This window comes from Hyperolius riggenbachi, chromosome 12 (genome assembly GCF_040937935.1).
Source record: "Hyperolius riggenbachi isolate aHypRig1 chromosome 12, aHypRig1.pri, whole genome shotgun sequence".
In the NCBI taxonomy this organism is placed as follows: Eukaryota; Metazoa; Chordata; class Amphibia; order Anura; family Hyperoliidae; genus Hyperolius; species Hyperolius riggenbachi.
In genome coordinates, this window is record NC_090657.1 from 25,043,158 (window position 1) to 25,062,248 (window position 19,091).

Here is a 19,091-nt window from a genome sequence, read left to right on the forward strand (position 1 = left end):
TAGACTCCAGGGAACTGTATAGGCGAGTGGGTGGCACTAGACTCCAGGGAACTGTATAGGCGAGTGGGTGGCACTAGACTCCAGGGAACTGTATAGGCGAGTGGGTGGCACTAGACTCCAGGGAACTGTATAGGCGAGTGGGTGGCACTAGACTCCAGGGAACTGTATAGGCGAGTGGGTGGCACTAGACTCCAGGGAACTGTATAGGCGAGTGGGTGGCACTAGACTCCAGGGAACTGTATAGGCGAGTGGGTGGCACTAGACTCCAGGGAACTGTATAGGCGAGTGGGTGGCACTAGACTCCAGGGAACTGTATAGGCGAGTGGGTGGCACTAGACTCCAGGGAACTGTATAGGCGAGTGGGTGGCACTAGACTCCAGGGAACTGTATAGGCGAGTGGGTGGCACTAGACTCCAGGGAACTGTATAGGCGAGTGGGTGGCACTAGACTCCAGGGAACTGTATAGGCGAGTGGGTGGCACTAGACTCCAGGGAACTGTATAGGCGAGTGGGTGGCACTAGACTCCAGGGAACTGTATAGGCGAGTGGGTGGCACTAGACTCCAGGGAACTGTATAGGCGAGTGGGTGGCACTAGACTCCAGGGAACTGTATAGGCGAGTGGGTGGCACTAGACTCCAGGGAACTGTATAGGCGAGTGGGTGGCACTAGACTCCAGGGAACTGTATAGGCGAGTGGGTGGCACTAGACTCCAGGGAACTGTATAGGCGAGTGGGTGGCACTAGACTCCAGGGAACTGTATAGGCGAGTGGGTGGCACTAGACTCCAGGGAACTGTATAGGCGAGTGGGTGGCACTAGACTCCAGGGAACTGTATAGGCGAGTGGGTGGCACTAGACTCCAGGGAACTGTATAGGCGAGTGGGTGGCACTAGACTCCAGGGAACTGTATAGGCGAGTGGGTGGCACTAGACTCCAGGGAACTGTATAGGCGAGTGGGTGGCACTAGACTCCAGGGAACTGTATAGGCGAGTGGGTGGCACTAGACTCCAGGGAACTGTATAGGCGAGTGGGTGGCACTAGACTCCAGGGAACTGTATAGGCGAGTGGGTGGCACTAGACTCCAGGGAACTGTATAGGCGAGTGGGTGGCACTAGACTCCAGGGAACTATATACGCGAGTGGGTGGAACTAGACTCCAGGGAACTGTATAGGTGAGTGGGTGGCACTAGACTCCAGGGAACTGTATAGGGGAGTCTGTGGCACTAGACTCCAGGGAAATGAAAAGGGGAGTGGGGGGGCCACTAGACTCCAGGGAACTGTGTGGCACTAGACTCCAGGGAACTGTATAGGCGAGTGGGTGGCACTAGACTCCAGGGAACTGTATAGGCGAGTGGGTGGCACTAGACTCCAGGTAACTGTATAGGCGAGTGGGTGGCACTAGACTCCAGGGAACTGTATAGGCGAGTGGGTGGCACTAGACTCCAGGGAACTGTATAGGCGAGTGGGTGGCACTAGACTCCAGGGAACTGTATAGGCGAGTGGGTGGCACTAGACTCCAGGGAACTGTATAGGCGAGTGGGTGGCACTAGACTCCAGGGAACTGTATAGGCGAGTGGGTGGCACTAGACTCCAGGGAACTATATACGCGAGTGGGTGGCACTAGACTCCAGGGAACTGTATAGGCGAGTGGGTGGCACTAGACTCCAGGGAACTGTATAGGTGAGTGGGTGGCACTAGACTCCAGGGAACTGTATAGGCGAGTGGGTGGCACTAGACTCCAGGGAACTGTATAGGCGAGTGGGTGGCACTAGACTCCAGGGAACTGTATAGGCGAGTGGGTGGCACTAGACTCCAGGGAACTGTATAGGCGAGTGGGTGGCACTAGACTCCAGGGAACTGTATAGGCGAGTGGGTGGCACTAGACTCCAGGGAACTGTATAGGCGAGTGGGTGGCACTAGACTCCAGGGAAGTGTACAGGCGAGTGGGTGGCACTAGACACCAGGGAACTGTATAGGCGAGTGGGTGGCACTAGACACCAGGGAACTGTATAGGTGAGTGGGGGGCCACTAGACTTCAGGACACTGCATAGAGGGAGGGAGGCCAATAGACACCAGGGAACTGTATAAGGGAGTGGGTGGCACTAGACTCCAGGGAACTGTATAGGGGAGTCTGTGGCACTAGACTCCAGGGAACTGTATAGGCGAGTGGGTGGCACTAGACACCAGGGAACTGTATAGGTGAGTGGGGGGCCACTAGACTTCAGGACACTGCATAGAGGGAGGGAGGCCAATAGACACCAGGGAACTGTATAAGGGAGTGGGTGGCACTAGACTCCAGGGAACTGTATAGGCGAGTGGGTGGCACTAGACACCAGGGAACTGTATAGGTGAGTGGGGGGCCACTAGACTTCAGGACACTGCATAGAGGGAGGGAGGCCAATAGACACCAGGGAACTGTATAAGGGAGTGGGTGGCACTAGACTCCAGGGAACTGTATAGGGGAGTCTGTGGCACTAGACACCAGGGAACTGTATAGGCGAGTGGGTGGCACTAGACACCAGGGAACTGTATAGGTGAGTGGGGGGCCACTAGACTTCAGGACACTGCATAGAGGGAGGGAGGCCAATAGACACCAGGGAACTGTATAAGGGAGTGGGTGGCACTAGACTCCAGGGAACTGTATAGGCGAGTGGGTGGCACTAGACACCAGGGAACTGTATAGGTGAGTGGGGGGCCACTAGACTTCAGGACACTGCATAGAGGGAGGGAGGCCAATAGACACCAGGGAACTGTATAAGGGAGTGGGTGGCACTAGACTCCAGGGAACTGTATAGGCGAGTGGGTGGCACTAGACACCAGGGAACTGTATAGGTGAGTGGGGGGCCACTAGACTTCAGGACACTGCATAGAGGGAGGGAGGCCAATAGACACCAGGGAACTGTATAAGGGAGTGGGTGGCACTAGACTCCAGGGAACTGTATAGGGGAGTCTGTGGCACTAGACTCCAGGGAACTGTATAGGCGAGTGGGTGGCACTAGACACCAGGGAACTGTATAGGTGAGTGGGGGGCCACTAGACTTCAGGACACTGCATAGAGGGAGGGAGGCCAATAGACACCAGGGAACTGTATAAGGGAGTGGGTGGCACTAGACTCCAGGGAACTGTATAGGGGAGTCTGTGGCACTAGACACCAGGGAACTGTATAGGCGAGTGGGTGGCACTAGACACCAGGGAACTGTATAGGTGAGTGGGGGGCCACTAGACTTCAGGACACTGCATAGAGGGAGGGAGGCCAATAGACACCAGGGAACTGTATAAGGGAGTGGGTGGCACTAGACTCCAGGGAACTGTATAGGGGAGTCTGTGGCACTAGACTCCAGGGAAATGAATAGGGGAGTGGGGGGGCCACTAGACTCCAGGGAACTGTGTGGCACTAGACTCCAGGGAACTGTATAGGGGAGTGGGTGGCACTAGACTCCAGGGAAATGTATAAAAGATGGGGGGGTGGGGCATTAGACTCCATGGAACTGTATAATGGTGGGAAGAGGCCATTAGACAGAGGCTGGTCAGTGACTTGGTTCCAGTGTTCAATTTCAGTCCACTCTGTATTGGAGTTTGACCCCCCCCCCCCCCCCCCAGATCAAGAGGGTTAAGCATGGGATACACCAGGCATTCTTCACTTCAGATCCTATGCAAGCGGGTGATTTTTTTTTTCCAATCAGATACATACACATGGAGTGCATAGGCAGTATTCTGATTTGAAACAGATTGAATATATGCTGGAAAATAATAAGGAAAGAGATTTTGAGCTTGGGATCAGTCGCTGGCAGTTAGTAGGATAGATAGATATATAGATAGAGATAGATATATAGATATATAGATAGAGATAGATATATAGATATATAGATAGAGATAGATATATAGATAGAGATAGATATATAGATAGAGATAGATATATAGATATATAGATAGAGATAGATATATAGATATATAGATAGAGATAGATATATAGAGATAGATATATAGAGATAGATATATAGAGATAGATATATAGAGATAGATATATAGAGATATAGAGATATAGAGATATATATATATATATACACACATTTTTGTCCGATCTGATCTTTGTCTGAATCGGAAATAGGATCTGAAGTGAACATTGCATGGCGTGTATCAGGCTTTCCTAATGGCAAGAAAATAAAGCACATTTCTCTGGTTCTTGATCCTATTGTATTTGCATGATAGTGATTGTTGAAAGATTTTTTTCTGTCCATTTTAGTGAGTGTTCTACACTCCTTCCTGTCACTGTGTAGAAATCTTTTGTGGTAAATATTAGATACGCGTACAATAAACTGTCCCGTCTTGAACAGTATTTGCCGGCTGTGACAATTATTGGCAAAAAGCATGCAAGAAAGGATTACAGATATGCCTGGTATACACCATCCAATTTCCCAACAGACAGGTCGATTTGATTATTTCCAACAGGTCCAGTCGTTTCTCTTATCGAATTTTCTATAGGAGTGACTGGAAAATTGATCAGAAAAAAAATGATCGGAAATCAGATCAAACATGTTGAAAATAATCGATTAGACCGGTCTGACAGGAAAAAAAGACATGGTGCTTACAGGCATTAGGTATCTACCAAGGGTAAAAACATAATGAAGTCACAACTGGCATAATTATGGTTTGAATTTTTAACTGGCATAATTATTGTCTGAGGTCGCATTCACACTGGCACATTGCGGAGCTGTGTTAGGTCTTATAACGCAGCTTACAGCACTGCAATAATAATCCTATGTGATGTTCACAGTGCGACGTTAACGTCGCATTGAAAAACGTTACGTTATGGTAACTCACTGCTTGCAGCGTGTTACCTCTAAACGCAGACGCTTTGCGACTTTAAAGTTACATTAAAATGCAATGTCCCTCTGAATATGTCCTGAATCTCCAACCGGCATACTTAAAGGGAAGGACCAAGCAAAAAAAAAAAAAATGAGTTTCACTTACCTGGGGCTTCTACCAGCCCCATACAGCCATCCTGTGCCCTCGTAGTCACTCATTGCTGCTCCAGTCCCCCGCTGGCAGCTTGCCGACCTCGGAGGTCAGGGCCGAATTGCGTACATTTTTACACATTCCCGCTAGTGCAGGAACATTAACACATACATTTTTACGCGTTAGTGGTGCAACGTGTACATTTTTGTTCCTGCACTAGCTGGAATGCGTAAAAATGTATGCAATGTGGCCCTGACCTCCGAGGTCAGAAAGCTGCCAGCGGGGGACTGGAGCAGCAGTGAGTGACTACGAGGGCACAGGATGGCTACATGGAGCTGGTAGAAGCCCCAGGTAAGTGAAACTCATTTTTTTTTTGCTTGGACCTTCCCTTTAATGTCTGAATTTCCAAATCAGCTTTGTCAAGTGTCACCCTGATGTCTGTTGCAAATGCACTTTACCCCAGCAAGGGGCAGTCAGGTATGCTGGAAGCTATCAGTAGAAAGCTCACTGGGTCAGAGCCTCCGTGCAGGAATGGTTTTCATTTAAGGGAGTTTAATAGAATATGTTGAATATATTACAAATAAAAAGGTTTTAAATAAATTGATTTTTTCTTTCAAATGAACAGAAAATGCCTAGTGCATAGTTTCCCAGCAATCACCAGCTGCCTGCTTGTTGTGCCTTCACTCTGAAGCCATCCTTTCTGATAGGATATGAGTGGAAAGGGAGGCAAGTCTTCAGCTAAAAGAACAAATCACTCTCCTCCCTACATGTCACTAAACTGGAGTGGTTTTCCTAGGCTAAGTGTAAACTGTATGTAGATGTCTGAGGAGGAGATTCATTCCTTCAGCAAGTATTTACCATTTAACCACTTAAGGACCGGGCTATCTTTCTGTGATCTGTGCTGTGTGGGCTCTCCAGCCCACAGCACAGATCACTTTGCAGGCAGGGCGACCAGACTTCCCCCCCCCCCTTTTTTCCCACTAGGGGGATGTGCTGGGGGGGGGGGTCGCCACCGGCTACCTGCATGTAGCGAGGGGGGGGGGGGGGGGGGGGGAGTCTCCTCAAAGCCCCCCTCCACAGCGATTCGCAGCCTCCCTGTACTTCCCTCCCTCCTCTTTCTGGACGGCACAAGATGGCGATCCGTCCTGCGCCGCGTCTGACAGGCTTCAGCCTATCAGATGCCGGGGATCGCCGATCTCCTTTATGATGTAAACAGCAGGGATTTCTTCCCCTCGTGTTTACATTTAGCCTGTGAGCCGCAATCGGAGGCTCACAGGCTGTTCACGGAGACACCCTCCGTGAACTGACATGGAACAGCAGCTTGAAAGAGCAGCAGTTTCCATGGTAACACCACTTCGACCTGCCGACGCCTATCGGCATTAGGCGGTCGTTAAGTGATTAATGCCTGTAACTGAAATGGGAAGTTAATGACAGCAGCCAATTGCAGCAAACCTACATCTCCCTGACCCGAGAGTAAAAGGACTGCACAGAAAAGCGTCATCACTCACCCACAAGAGATATGACCAGCGCCATGACATGCAGCGCTCCATGAAGTATCTTCGTGGCCCTCTTGGTTTCATTTCTAAACACCCGATACACCAGCAGAGCTGTGGGAAAAGAAGGGATCAGTACTTTTAAATATGCTTATACATTTTTTTTCAACCCATATTTTGGCTCACTAAAAAAGTAACCTTTAAAGGATACCACAACTGAACTGTGACATAATGAGATAGACATGTGTATGTACAGTGCCTAGCACACAAATAACTATGCTGTGTTCCTTTTTTTCTTTCTTTGCCTGAAAGAGTTAAATATCAGGTATGTAAGTGGCTGACTCAGTCCTGACTCAGACAGGAAGTGACTACAGTGTGACCCTCACTGATAAGAAATTCCAACTATAAAACACTTTCCTAGCAGAAAATGGCTTCTGAGAGCAAGAAAGAGATATAAAAGAGGAATTTCTTATCAGTGAGGCTCACACTATAGTCACTTCCTGTCGGAGTCAGGACTGAGTCAGCCACTTACATACCTGATATTTAACTCTTTCAGGCAAAGAAAGAAAAAAAGGAACACAGCATAGTTATTTGTGTGCTAGGCACTGTACATACCCATGTCTATCTCATCATGTCACATGTCACCTCGGGTATCCTTTAAAGTAAACTTAAAAGGGATACTGTAGGGGGGTCAGGGGAAAATGAGTTGAGCTTACCCAGGGCTTCTAATGGTTCCCCGCAGACATCCTGTGCCCGCGCAGCCACTCACCGATGTTCCTGCCCCGCCTCCAGTTCACTTCTGGAATTTCAGACTTTAAAGTCTGAAAACCACTGCGCCTGCGTTGTCATGTCCTCGATCCCGCTGATGTCACCAGGAGCGTACTGCGCAGACACAGACCATACTGGGCCTGCGCAGTTTGCTCCTGGTGACATCAGCAGGATCGAGGACACGGCAACGCAGGCGCAGTGGTTTTCAGACTTTAAAGTCTGAAATTCCAGAAGTGAACCGGAGGCGGGGCTGGAGCATCGGTGAGAGGCTGCACGGGCACAGAGTGTCTGCGGGGTACCATTAGAAGCCCCGGGTAAGTTCAACTCATTTTCCCCCGACCCCCCTACAGTATCCCTTTAAGATGTGCTTACTAAAAGATTTGATACTTACACAGGGCTTCCTCCAGCCCCATTGGTATGCATCCCTCTCCATGCTCCAGGGTGCCTCCATTCAGCCCTGGTAACTAGCTCAGCCGTGCTAGTCGGGCTCTTCTGCACATGTGCGGAGGGGCCGTGTAAAAAAGCCAACTGGCACTACTGAGCCAGATTACCGGGGCTGATTGCAGCCGAATGGAGGCACTTTGGAGGATGGCGAGGGATGCATCAGTGCTCATGGGGATGGAGGAAGCCCCGGGTAAGTATCAAACCTTTTAGTAAGCCCATCTAAGGTAAACTTTAAAGAGGAGCTGTTAGGTATAGGGTCTCAGAGAAAATAAACACATATATCAGTAGCTAAAGATTGGCTGTACTTACATTACATATGCATTTCACTGTCCACGTTTGGATTTCACAGAATTTGTATATAGTATATGCAGAGAATGATGCTCCTGACAGCTCATGGCAGGTTCCATGTTTGTGAAGCCAAATGTGTCGTCATGTCCTGCCTGCTTCTGATCACAGAACAGCTCATACTGAATAACACTAGTTTGCAGTGAATATTAATGAGCCATGTGGCTAGGAACAATAGCGGACTCCTGCAGTGTACGCTGCCCCGAGATTTATCTGTGCTGTGGCTGGACTGAGTTTTAGAAGCTGCTGAAACTTGATCCCGTCTTCTCCTTAGCAGCCGAGGTGAGGGCCCCAGAATGCTTTGCAGTATGTTATGCGGCTTGCGTCCTGCTTAGCTCTAAGCTTTGCTGATAAGCATACATCAAAGGTAAGAGAGATCTTTATCTTCAGTAATGTCTTTTTGGCTTCCTTCTAAACTGTTTAACACAGGAGACTAGAGGTTTAAATTAGCTTCTGCAGCCTGACAGTTACTCTTTAATAAGAAGGAGGTTTACATGTTGCATTCCCATTTGAGATGCAAAGATTTTTTACGTGGGCCTGCAGGGAATATACGTGAGTTAGTGTAGACCCTGCACATTCTGGCAAGGTTATGCAATAAGCATTTTTGTACCATTTTATTAAGTCAATAGACTTATGGTTGTTTTGTTTTTCTTTTTGTTTGGTTTTATGTCTATGGTTGCTTTACCGTCATCAATTGTCTTAATGATTATGGTCTTCCCACCAGAGCGGTTTTTCTGTGCCAACCCCAATTCCGGGCATGACTGTCATGTTTGGCTAATAAAACCTCTTTCTGATTCTGATTAATGGCAGCCAGTATATAAGTCAGGTGACACCTGGTCTGAGCACACACCTCTTGCTTTTGCAAGTTTACACTTACAAAGTAACCCAGGCGTCATAACATCCAAGCTCTAATTCTATTCTTCAACCAATCAGTGGCCAACCCAGCAGCCAGAATGCTCCACTCTAAGGCCCGGTTCACACGGGGACGGATGGAAAACCGATCATGGTAAAAACTGATCAGTGAAACAGCATCAGTTTTCCATCAGTGGCCCTCCATTCTGTTAGCATGCGGTCAATGTGACGCAACAGTCGATCCAGAAAAATGGCTGCAAACCCAAACTTGCAATCTGTTTGGTGAAATGGACCAAATGAATCCGTTTGAACGGAGCAATGTGAACAGATCCTATTAATCCATTCACCTTTGTTATAGTCAGTTCTGTTACGGTCCACTAAACTTTTTTTTTTGTCCAATGCGAGCCAGGCCTTACAGATAAGCCTGGATATTGGCTAGCCTTCACTGCCCCAGAGTTCACACACAGCATCGCTCTTTACAATGGCTGTCACATCATCTTAAGACAATCAAGTCACCAGCAAACACTCATAATTGGTAGGAGAGGAAACCCTTCTCCCTATAAAATTATTCATTCAGGTTTTCTGCTGTTCAGCTAATCTAACATTTCTGAGTTTTGTTTTTTTGTTTAGTAGCATTTTAATTTTGAATATTATAGATAATCTATTAGTAAAATAGCTCTCCATATTAATCAGAAGCACACGTCAGGGATGTTGGTTTTCTGTCTATAAATAAAAGTACCTTTTCTTGTAAAAAAAAAAAAAAAACATGTTGCAGAGCTTTGAACTACTCCGAGTCCCCCAGGCATAAACAGATCTCACAAGGGGAGGAGCATATTGACATTTTTTTGCTTTAGCTAGAAGAAATCTTTGCAAACAAGTCCAATAATTGGTGTCCCCACTGCAGAATTCTCTCAGGCTAAGGTCACAGTGGGGCATTGCAGTGACAGCGTAATGGCTGCATTGTGAACCAGAACATCGCACTGTAATACAGAAGCAATGCAACATTCACAATAAGGCCGTTGTGGTACAGTCTGATGGTATACAGTGTCCCAACTGGGGGAGGGGAGGGTAAGGGGCAATGGGGGGAGAGGCCTCCCCAGCGGCTGTGCGCGACAGTGACTGGTGGCGGGAGGGCTCGGTGGGCAGAGGATTCAGGGTGGTGGGAGAGGCCTCCCGAGAGGCCAGCGGGTTATGCATGACAGTGACTGGTGGCGGGAGGGCTCGGTGTGCAGAGGATTCAGGGTGGTGGGAGAGGCCTCCCAAGAGGCTAGCAGCTGTGCATGACAGTGACTGGTGGTGGAAGGGCTCAGTGTGCAGAGGATTCAGGGTGATGGAAGTGGCCTCCCAAGAGGCCAGCGGCTGTGCATGACAGTGACTGGTGGTGGGAGGGCTCGTTGTGCAGAGGATTCAGGGTGATGGGAGTGGCCTCCCAAGAGGCTAGCAGCTATGCATGACAGTGACTGCTGGCAGGAGGGCTCGTTGTGCAGAGGATTCAGGGTGGTGGGAGAGGCCTCCCAAGAGGCCAGCGGCTACGCATGACAGTGACTGGTGGCGGGAGGGCTCCCAAGAGGCTAGCATCTATGCATGACAGTGACTGGTGGCGGGAGGGCTCGGTGTGCAGAGGATTCAGGGTGATGGGAGAGGCCTCCCAAGAGGCTAGCAGCTATGCATGACAGTGACTGCTGGCAGGAGGGCTCGTTGTGCAGAGGATTCAGGGTGATGGGAGTGGCCTCCCAAGAGGCTAGCAGCTATGCATGACAGTGACTGCTGGCAGGAGGGCTCGTTGTGCAGAGGATTCAGAGTGATGGGAGAGGCCTCCCAAGAGGCTAGCAGCTATGCATGACAGTGACTGCTGGCAGGACAGCTCGTTGTGCAGAGGATTCAGGGTGGTGGGAGAGGCCTCCCAAGAGGCCAGCGGCTACGCATGACAGTGACTGGTGGCGGGAGGGCTCCCAAGAGGCTAGCATCTATGCATGACAGTGACTGGTGGCGGGAGGGCTCGGTGTGCAGTGGATTCAGGGTGATGGGAGAGGCCTCCCAAGAGGCTAGCAGAGTATGCATGACAGTGACTGCTGGCAGGAGGGCTCGTTGTGCAGAGGATTCAGGGTGATGGGAGAGGCCTCCCAAGAGGCTAGCAGCTATGCATGACAGTGACTGCTGGCAGGAGGGCTCGTTGTGCAGAGGATTCAGGGTGGTGGGAGAGGCCTCCCAAGAGGCCAGCAGCTATGCATGGCAGTGACTGGTGGCGGGAGGGCTTAGTGTGCAGAGGATTCAGGGTGGTGGGAGAGGCCTCCCAAGAGGCCAGCAGCTATGCATGGCAGTGACTGGTGGCGGGAGGGCTCGTTGTGCAGAGGATTCAGGGTGGTGGGAGAGGCCTCCCAAGAGGCCAGCAGCTATGCATGGCAGTGACTGGTGGCGGGAGGGCTTAGTGTGCAGAGGATTCAGGGTGATGGGAGAGGCCTCCCAAGAGGCTAGCAGCTATGCATGACAGTGACTGGTGGCGGGAGGGCTTAGTGTGCAGAGGATTTAGGGTGGTGGGAGAGGCCTCCCAAGAGGCCAGCAGCTATGCATGGCAGTGACTGGTGGCGGGAGGGCTTAGTGTGCAGAGGTGGTGGGAGAGGCCTCCTAGGAATATGTTGGCACTTTATAAATCAATAAGAAGAGGCCGGTAGGTGTCCGTGATAGCGACTGGTGGTGGGAGCACTCTGTAGGCAGAGGATGTGGTGTGGGATCTTCAGACATTGATTTTCTAGTCAGCATCATGCATATGGCAAGTACTGTACTGCACATACTGATCAAGATTCCTTAAGGTGCATACACATGCACAATTACTGGCAATGGTAGTGATCGGGACTCAACTACTCAGGTGAAAGTTCATGGCAGAGTGCTTTACAGACAGGCTGGCAAAGCATTCTGTTGCTATTAAGAGGTGAAGAGGGTAGGGGAAGGCAGTGCAGGGCACAACAGAATAACTGAGGGAGAGGGGTAAGGAGGAGAACAATGTGCTTGGCTGAGGCATCTGGCACTCTGGATCTCTTGGCATCGGGGCCACTTAACATACGCTAGATTCTTGGCAGAGATGGCCCAAACAGGCCACTTTGGCTGAGAACCATCTAGCATGTGCACAAGGCTTAATTACTGCTTTGTGTTAAAGGGAACCTAGACTGAGAAGGATATGGATTTTCCTTTTAAAATAATACCAGTTGCCTGACTCTTCTGCTGATCCTGTGTCTCTAATACTTTTAGCCACAGCCCCTCAACAAGCATTAAGATCAGGTGCTCTGACTGAAGTCAGACTGAATTAGCTGCATGCTTGTTTCAGGTCTGTGATTCAGCCACTACTGCAGCTGAAGAGGCTGAAGCCTATCAGAGGCGGCACAGGACGGATCGCTGTCCTGTACAGCCTAAACTGGGCAAGAGAGGGAGAGAAAAAGAGGGAGGGGAATAGCGCTGCGGAGGGGGGGTTTGAGGAGCCCCCCCCACTAGGCGAAAGTGAACGGCGGCGATCGACCCCCCCCCCCCCCCAGCAGGACATCCCCCTAGTGGGGAAAGGATATTGGGGCGGGGGGGGGGGGGGGGAGTTGGGGAGTCTGATCGCCCTGCCTGCCACACGATCTGTGCTGGGGGCTGAATAGCCCACCCAGCACAGATCATTCAAAATTCCTGCGGTCCTTAAGTGGTTAAAAGGAAACATCCATATCCCTCTCAGTTTAAACTCAATCTGCCCTGATGCCAACTATCATAGGGAGTGAGGGGAAACCCCTCCACATGGCCATATCCTGCTTACACTTCCAAGTCACAGTGCCCTTATTCATTTCCTTCTCTAGAAAGGATGTAAAACATTTTACATTTTGCATTCTTGTAATTGTTCCGTGTTGCATAGTTTTTGTTTTGAAATTGTAGTGAGAGTCTTGGGCCAGAAACAAACTGTCTGCGCCTTCAGTTCTCGTCTCCTTGGCTAGCTGTCACTTCCTTGCAATATTGGCAGCGGGATTAAACAAATACTTGATTCACTTACAAGATAATTGTTTTTCTAGCCTCAACCTTGTACTATTTGCCATTTCTTCATCAGAACAGTAAATGCATACAAGCAGTGGCTTGATGTTGAACTGCCTATACAGGACCATTTCTAGACTTTTAGCTGCCTGAAGCAAACTTGTCAGGATGTGCCCCCCTTCCCCCATCATAGTCATGGTGCAACCAAAAAAATGCCCTCGGTATAAGTCAGTAGGTATCCAGGTATAGGTGCCCCTTGTGTAGATAGCCAGGAAAAGGTGCCCCCGGTATAAGAAGCCAGGTATATATGGCCCCCAGTGTAGGTAGCCAGGAAAAGGTGCCCCCGGTATAAGAAGCCAGGTATACAGTGGAGGAAATAATTATTTGACCCCTCACTGATTATGTAAGTTTGTCCAATGACAAAGAAATGAAGTCTCAGAACAGTATCATTTCAATGGTAGGTTTATTTTAACAGTGGCAGATAGCACATCAAAAAAATAACCTTTCAATTCAATTCAATTCAATTCACTTTATTGTCATTGTGTAACACAACAAAATTACTTTTCATGAAAACCCCACGGTGCATATAGGGAACATAGTGATAGTAACAAGGAAGAGAAGAAATTATACAAGTATGCCAGGTATTACAGATGTTTAAACAATTTGTGCACAGTGTTAATTATTTCAGAGAGGATTCAGAGTTTATCAAGTTTATGGCGGATGGGAAAAAGCTGTCTTTCAGTCTGTTTGTGTGTGTGCGGATTGATCTAAAACGTTTACCTGATGGAAGGAGCTCAAACAGGGCATTTCCAGGGTGAGTGTTGTCCTTGACAATGTTTTTGGCCCTTCTCAAGCTGCGAGTATTATACAAAAGTTCCAGTGATGGTAGTTCAGTGCCAATAATGGCTTCTGCTGTTTTAACAACTCGCTGCAGGGCTTCTCTAGTAGCCTTCGTGCAGCTGTTGTACCAGGCAGCCATGCAATTGGTCAGAACGCTTTCTATAGTGCATCTGTAGAAATTAACCAGCAGCTTCTGTGGGAGGTTAGCGCTCCTTAGTTTTCTCAGAAAGTAGAGGCGTTGTTGTGCTTTGCCAGTTAGAGCTAAAGCATTGTCAGCCCAGGACAGGTTCTCTGCGATGGTGACTCCCAAAAATTTGAAGCTGGAAACTCTCTCCACAGCCTCTGCATTGATCATTAGCGGTAGGTGAGTAGTCTTTTTGGTGGTCCTAAAGTCCAGAATAATTTCTTTGGTCTTCTTTGTATTTAATAACAGGTTGTTAATGTCGCACCATGCAGTCAGGTTCCTAACTTCTTCTCTGTATGCAGCTTCCTCATTGTCTGATATAAGCCCAATGACAGTCGTATCATCTGCAAACTTAATTACGTTTGAGGTATGGATAGGCTGGCAGTCATGGGTAAAAAGTGCATAGAGGAGAGGGCTTAATACACAGCCCTGTGGCACGCCAGTGCTCAGGGTAAGGGTGGAGGAAGTCTGTTTTCCTAGTCTGACAGTTTGAGGGCGATTAGTAAGGAAGTCCAATAACCAAGTACATATGGAGGGAGCAAGACCTAGTGCATGGAGTTTGTTGGTCAGCTGGCTAGGTACAATGGTGTTAAATGCTGAGCTGTAGTCAACAAAGAGCATCCTAACATAGGAGTTGGGCTTTTCCAGGTGTGAGAGGGCAGCATGGAGAGCTACACAGATGGCATCCTCAGTCGATCTATTTGTTCGGTAAGCAACCTTAAATAAAAGATAGCAACTGATTTTCATTTCATTGAGTGAAATAAGTTTTTGAACCCTCTAACAATAGAAGACTTAATACTTAGTGGAAAAACCCTTGTTTGCAAGCACAGAGGTCAAACGTTTCTTGTAATTGATGACCAAGTTTGCACACATTTTAGGAGGAATGTTGGTCCACTCCTCTTTGCAGATCATGTCTAAATTCCTAAGGTTTCGAGGCTGTCTCTGTGCAACTCTGAGCTTGAGCTCCCTCCATAGGTTTTCTATTGGATTAAGGTCCAGAGTGACTAGGCCACTCCATGACCTTAATGTGCTTCTTCTTGAGCCACTCCTTTGTTGCCTTTGCTGTATGTTTTGGTTCATTGTCGTGCTGGAACACCCATCCACGACCCATTTTCAGTTTCCTGGCAGAGGGAAGGAGGTTGTCGTTCAGGATTTCACGATACATGGCTCCGTCCATTTTCCCGTTAATGCGATTAAGTTGTCCTGTGCCCTTAGCAGAAAAACACCCGCAAAGCAAAATGTTTCCACCCCCATGCTTGACGGTGGGGACGGTGTTTTGGGGGTCATAGGCAGCATTTTTCTTCCTCCAAACACAGCGAGTTGGGTTAACCTCCCTGGTGTTCTATTAAGATCGCCAGGGAGGCTGCGGGAGGGTTTTTTTTTTAATAAAAAAAAACTATTTCATGCAGCCACCTAAAAGTTGGCTGCATGAAAGCCCACTAGAGGGCGCTCCGGAGGCGTTCTTCTGATCGCCTCCGGCGGCCAGAAGTAACACGGAAGGCCTCAATGAGCGGCCTTCCGTGTTTCGCTTACCTCGTCGCTATGGCAACGAGTGGAGTGACGTCATGGACGTCAGCCGACGTCCTGACGTCAGCTGCCTCCGATCCAGCCCTTAGCGCTGGCCAGAACTTTTTGTTCCGGCTACGCTGGGCTCAGGCGGCTGGGGGACCCTCTTTCGCCGCTGCATGCGGCGGATCGCCGCACTGCAGCGGCGATCAGGTAGCACACGCGGCTGGCAAAGTGCCGGCTGCGTGTGCTGCTTTTTATTTGAGCCAAATCGGCCCAGCAGGGCCTGAGCGGCAGGCTCCGGCGGTACTGGACGAGCTGAGCTCGTCCAGACCGCTCAGCAGGTTAATGCCAAAGAGCTCTATTTTGGTCTCATCAGACCACAGCACCTTCTCCCAGTCACTCACAGAATCATTCAGACCACAGCACCTTCTCCCAGTCACTCACAGAATCATTCAGGTGTTCATTGGCAAACTTTAGACGGGCCTGCACATGTGCCTTCTTGAGCAGGGGGACCTTGCGAGCCCAGCAGGATTTTAATCCATTGCGGTGTAATGTGTTTCCAATGGTTTTCTTGGTGACTGTGGTCCCTGCTAATTTGAGGTCATTCACTAACTCCTCCCGTGTAGTTCTAGGATGCTTTTCACCTTTCTCAGAACCATTGACACCCCACGAGGTGAGATCTTGCGTGGCGCCCCAGAGCGAAGTCGATTGATGGTCATTTTGTGCTCCTTCCATTTTCGAACAATCGCACCAACAGTTGTCACCTTCTCTCCCAGCTTCTTGCTAATGGTTTTGTAGCCCATTCCAGCCTTGTGCAGGTCTACAATTTTGTCTCTGACATCCTTGGACAGCTCTTTGGTCTTTCCCATGTTGGAGAGTTTGGAGTCTGCTTGATTGATTGATTGATTGATTCTGTGGACAGGTGTCTTTTATACTGGTGACTAGTTAAGACAGGTGTCCTTAATGAGGGTGACTAATTGAGTAGAAGTGTCTAACCACTCTGTGGGAGCCAGAACTCAATGGTTAGTAGGGGTTCAAAAACTTATTTCACTCAATGAAATGCAAATCAGTTGCTATCTTTTATTTAAGGTTATTTTTTCTTTTTTTCTTTTTGATGTGCTATCTGCCACTGTTAAAATAAACCTACCATTGAAATGATACTGTTCTGAGACTTTTCATTTCTTTGTCATTGGACAAACTTACAAAATCAGTGAGGGGTCAAATAATTATTTCCTCCACTGTATATGGCCCCCAGTGTAGATAGCCAGGTATAGCTGGCCCTCATATAGGTAGCCAGGTATAGCTGATTCCAATGTAGGTAGGCATGTAATGGTGCCCCCAGTATAGTAAGCCAGGTAAAGGTGCCTCCAAGTATACGTAGCCAGATGCAGGTGCCGCCAGCAGTATACGTAGCCAGATACAGGTGCCCCCAGCAGTATACATAGCCAGATACAGGTGCCCCCAGCAGTATACGTAGCCAGATACAGGTGCCCCCAGCAGTATACGTAGCCAGATACAGGTGCCCCCAGCAGTATACGTAGCCAGGTAAAGGTGCCCCCAGTATAGTAAGCCAGATACAGGTGCCGCCAGCAGTATATGTAGCCAGATACAGGTGCCCCCAGTATAGTAAGCCAGGTAAAGGTGCCCCCAGTATAGTAAGCCAGGTAAAGGTGCCCCCAGTATAGTAAGCCAGGTAAAGGTGCCCCCAGTATAGTAAGCCAGGTAAAGGTGCCCCCAGTATAGTAAGCCAGGTAATGGTGCACCCAGTATAGGAAGTCTGGTAAAGGTGCCCCAAGAAAAGGTAGCCAGGTATAGTCAGCCCCAGTATAGGTAGCCAGGTATAGTCAGCCCCAGTATAGGTAGCCAGGTATAGTCAGCCCCAGTATAGGTAGCCAGGTATAGTCAGCCCCAGTATAGGTAGCCAGGTATAGTCAGCCCCAGTATAGGTAGCCAGGTATAGTCACCCCCAGTATAGGTAGCCAGGTATAGTCACCCCCAGTATAGGTAGCCAGGTATAGTCACCCCCAGTATAGGTAGCCAGGTATAGTCACCCCCAGTATAGGTAGCCAGGTATAGTCAGCCCCAGTATAGGTAGCCAGATATAGTCACCTGCAGTATAGGTAGCCAGGTATAGTCACCCCTAGTATAGGTAGCCAGGTATAGTCACCCCCAGTATAGGTAGCCAGGTATAGTCACCCCTAGTATAGGTAGCCAGGTATAGTCACCCCTAGTATAGGTAGCCAGGTATAGTCAGCCCCAGTATAGGTAGCCAGGTATAGTCGCCCCCAGTATTGGTAGTCAAGTATCGGTGCCCCTAGTATAACTAGCGGCAACTCCCTCTGCAGCAGCGTGTAGCACCTTAGAGGATGCTCACTCACCAGCTCCATGCGTTCCAGCACTGACTTCACTCTTCAGCAGCACCCCCAGTGTCCTCTCCATGATTACAGTACTCACACGCACAGTGAAGCATGGGGGGTGGTGAAGAGTGACATCTGTGCCACAACTTAGGAAAAAACAAAAACAAAATGAATAATCTATGCAAAAGAACTTCTCTGAGCTAGTCACTTGGTCAAACTCAGTTTCCTGAAGAGATTGAAGGACAACTGAAGTGAGAGGGATATGGAGACTACCATATTTATTTCCCTTTTTAAAAACAATACCAGTTGCCTGGCTAGCCTGCTGATCCTCTGCCACTATTAGCCACAGACCAGGCCTGGGCAAAGTTTAGCCAGCTGCAGAATATGGGCCGCATTCCTTTTTAAAAAAAATAATCTCCCTCCTTCCAGAATGGCGAGCGGCAATTAGAGGGGGTTAACACTCAAGTCTGGTCTCCATGGCAACAGGGTGTCACGTGACACACCATCAGGACGTGGTAGCATGTAATATGGCTTGGAGACCTGACGTTACAAATGGCGATTAGGTGAGTGTTCAGCCTCTGTTATTGTCACTCACAAATCTGCAGAGAGGGAGGAAAGAAATGTATGGCTATGGCCCAAAGTTTGCCCAGTGCTGCCATAGACCCTAAATAAGCATATGCTGATCAGGTGTTTCTGCTTGCCCCTGATGAGTCATCCGTGACAAAACTATTTGGGCGGAGCCTAAACACGGAAGGAGACGCTACACCACGTGGATTTTACCTATATGCGCATTTTATTTGGAGAATTGTGAGTGCAATCTTAACTTTTTTAAGTGGAATAAACAGTATTACGCTATGCAACTCGTTTGTTTGAGTCTAAGGTGCCTGATGTAATGCGAACGCTGTGAAAGAGAACAAAGGTGGTTTACAAGCGAGCATGCTGGTCAGATTGGATCAGCCATAAGATCTGGCACGGTTGAGAAACGGTTGGAAACAGAGAAGAATCTGAGATACCTGACAGGCTGGGCCACAAGCGATTAAAGCCAACTGTTGTGATTGGCATTTCGAGTCGGTGAGCAGATATACTGTATTTATGAGGATAAAACATGCAGCTGTGAAGATTTCTCCCCATTGCTGATACGGTTTGGTTTTTGGACCTGAAAACTAGGACTTTTGCGAGTGTTAGTTATATGTGCTGTAGAGAGGCAATAGTGGAAATTGAAGTCTAGGAAAAGGGTGCCAAAGGAGAATGGACTAAAACCCTTAACAGACTGCTTGCATATATAGTTTGGGAGAGTGTTATGAGAATTTTTACCTCTTTTAAATAGTAGGCTTCTTATGTACTGCATCC

The 19,091-nt window shown here is 48.7% G+C and overlaps 1 protein-coding gene across 1 annotated transcript in view; it reads right to left on the bottom strand.

Annotated features, from left to right (window-relative positions):
* The window catches only part of CYB561 (cytochrome b561), a 71,866-nt gene that overhangs the window by 16,033 nt on the left and 36,742 nt on the right, over positions 1-19,091 (bottom strand). The window contains exon 3 of the mRNA XM_068264127.1: positions 6,462-6,560. Coding sequence (XP_068120228.1) covers positions 6,462-6,560 — 99 coding nt within the window. The remainder of the gene's footprint in view (positions 1-6,461; positions 6,561-19,091) is intronic.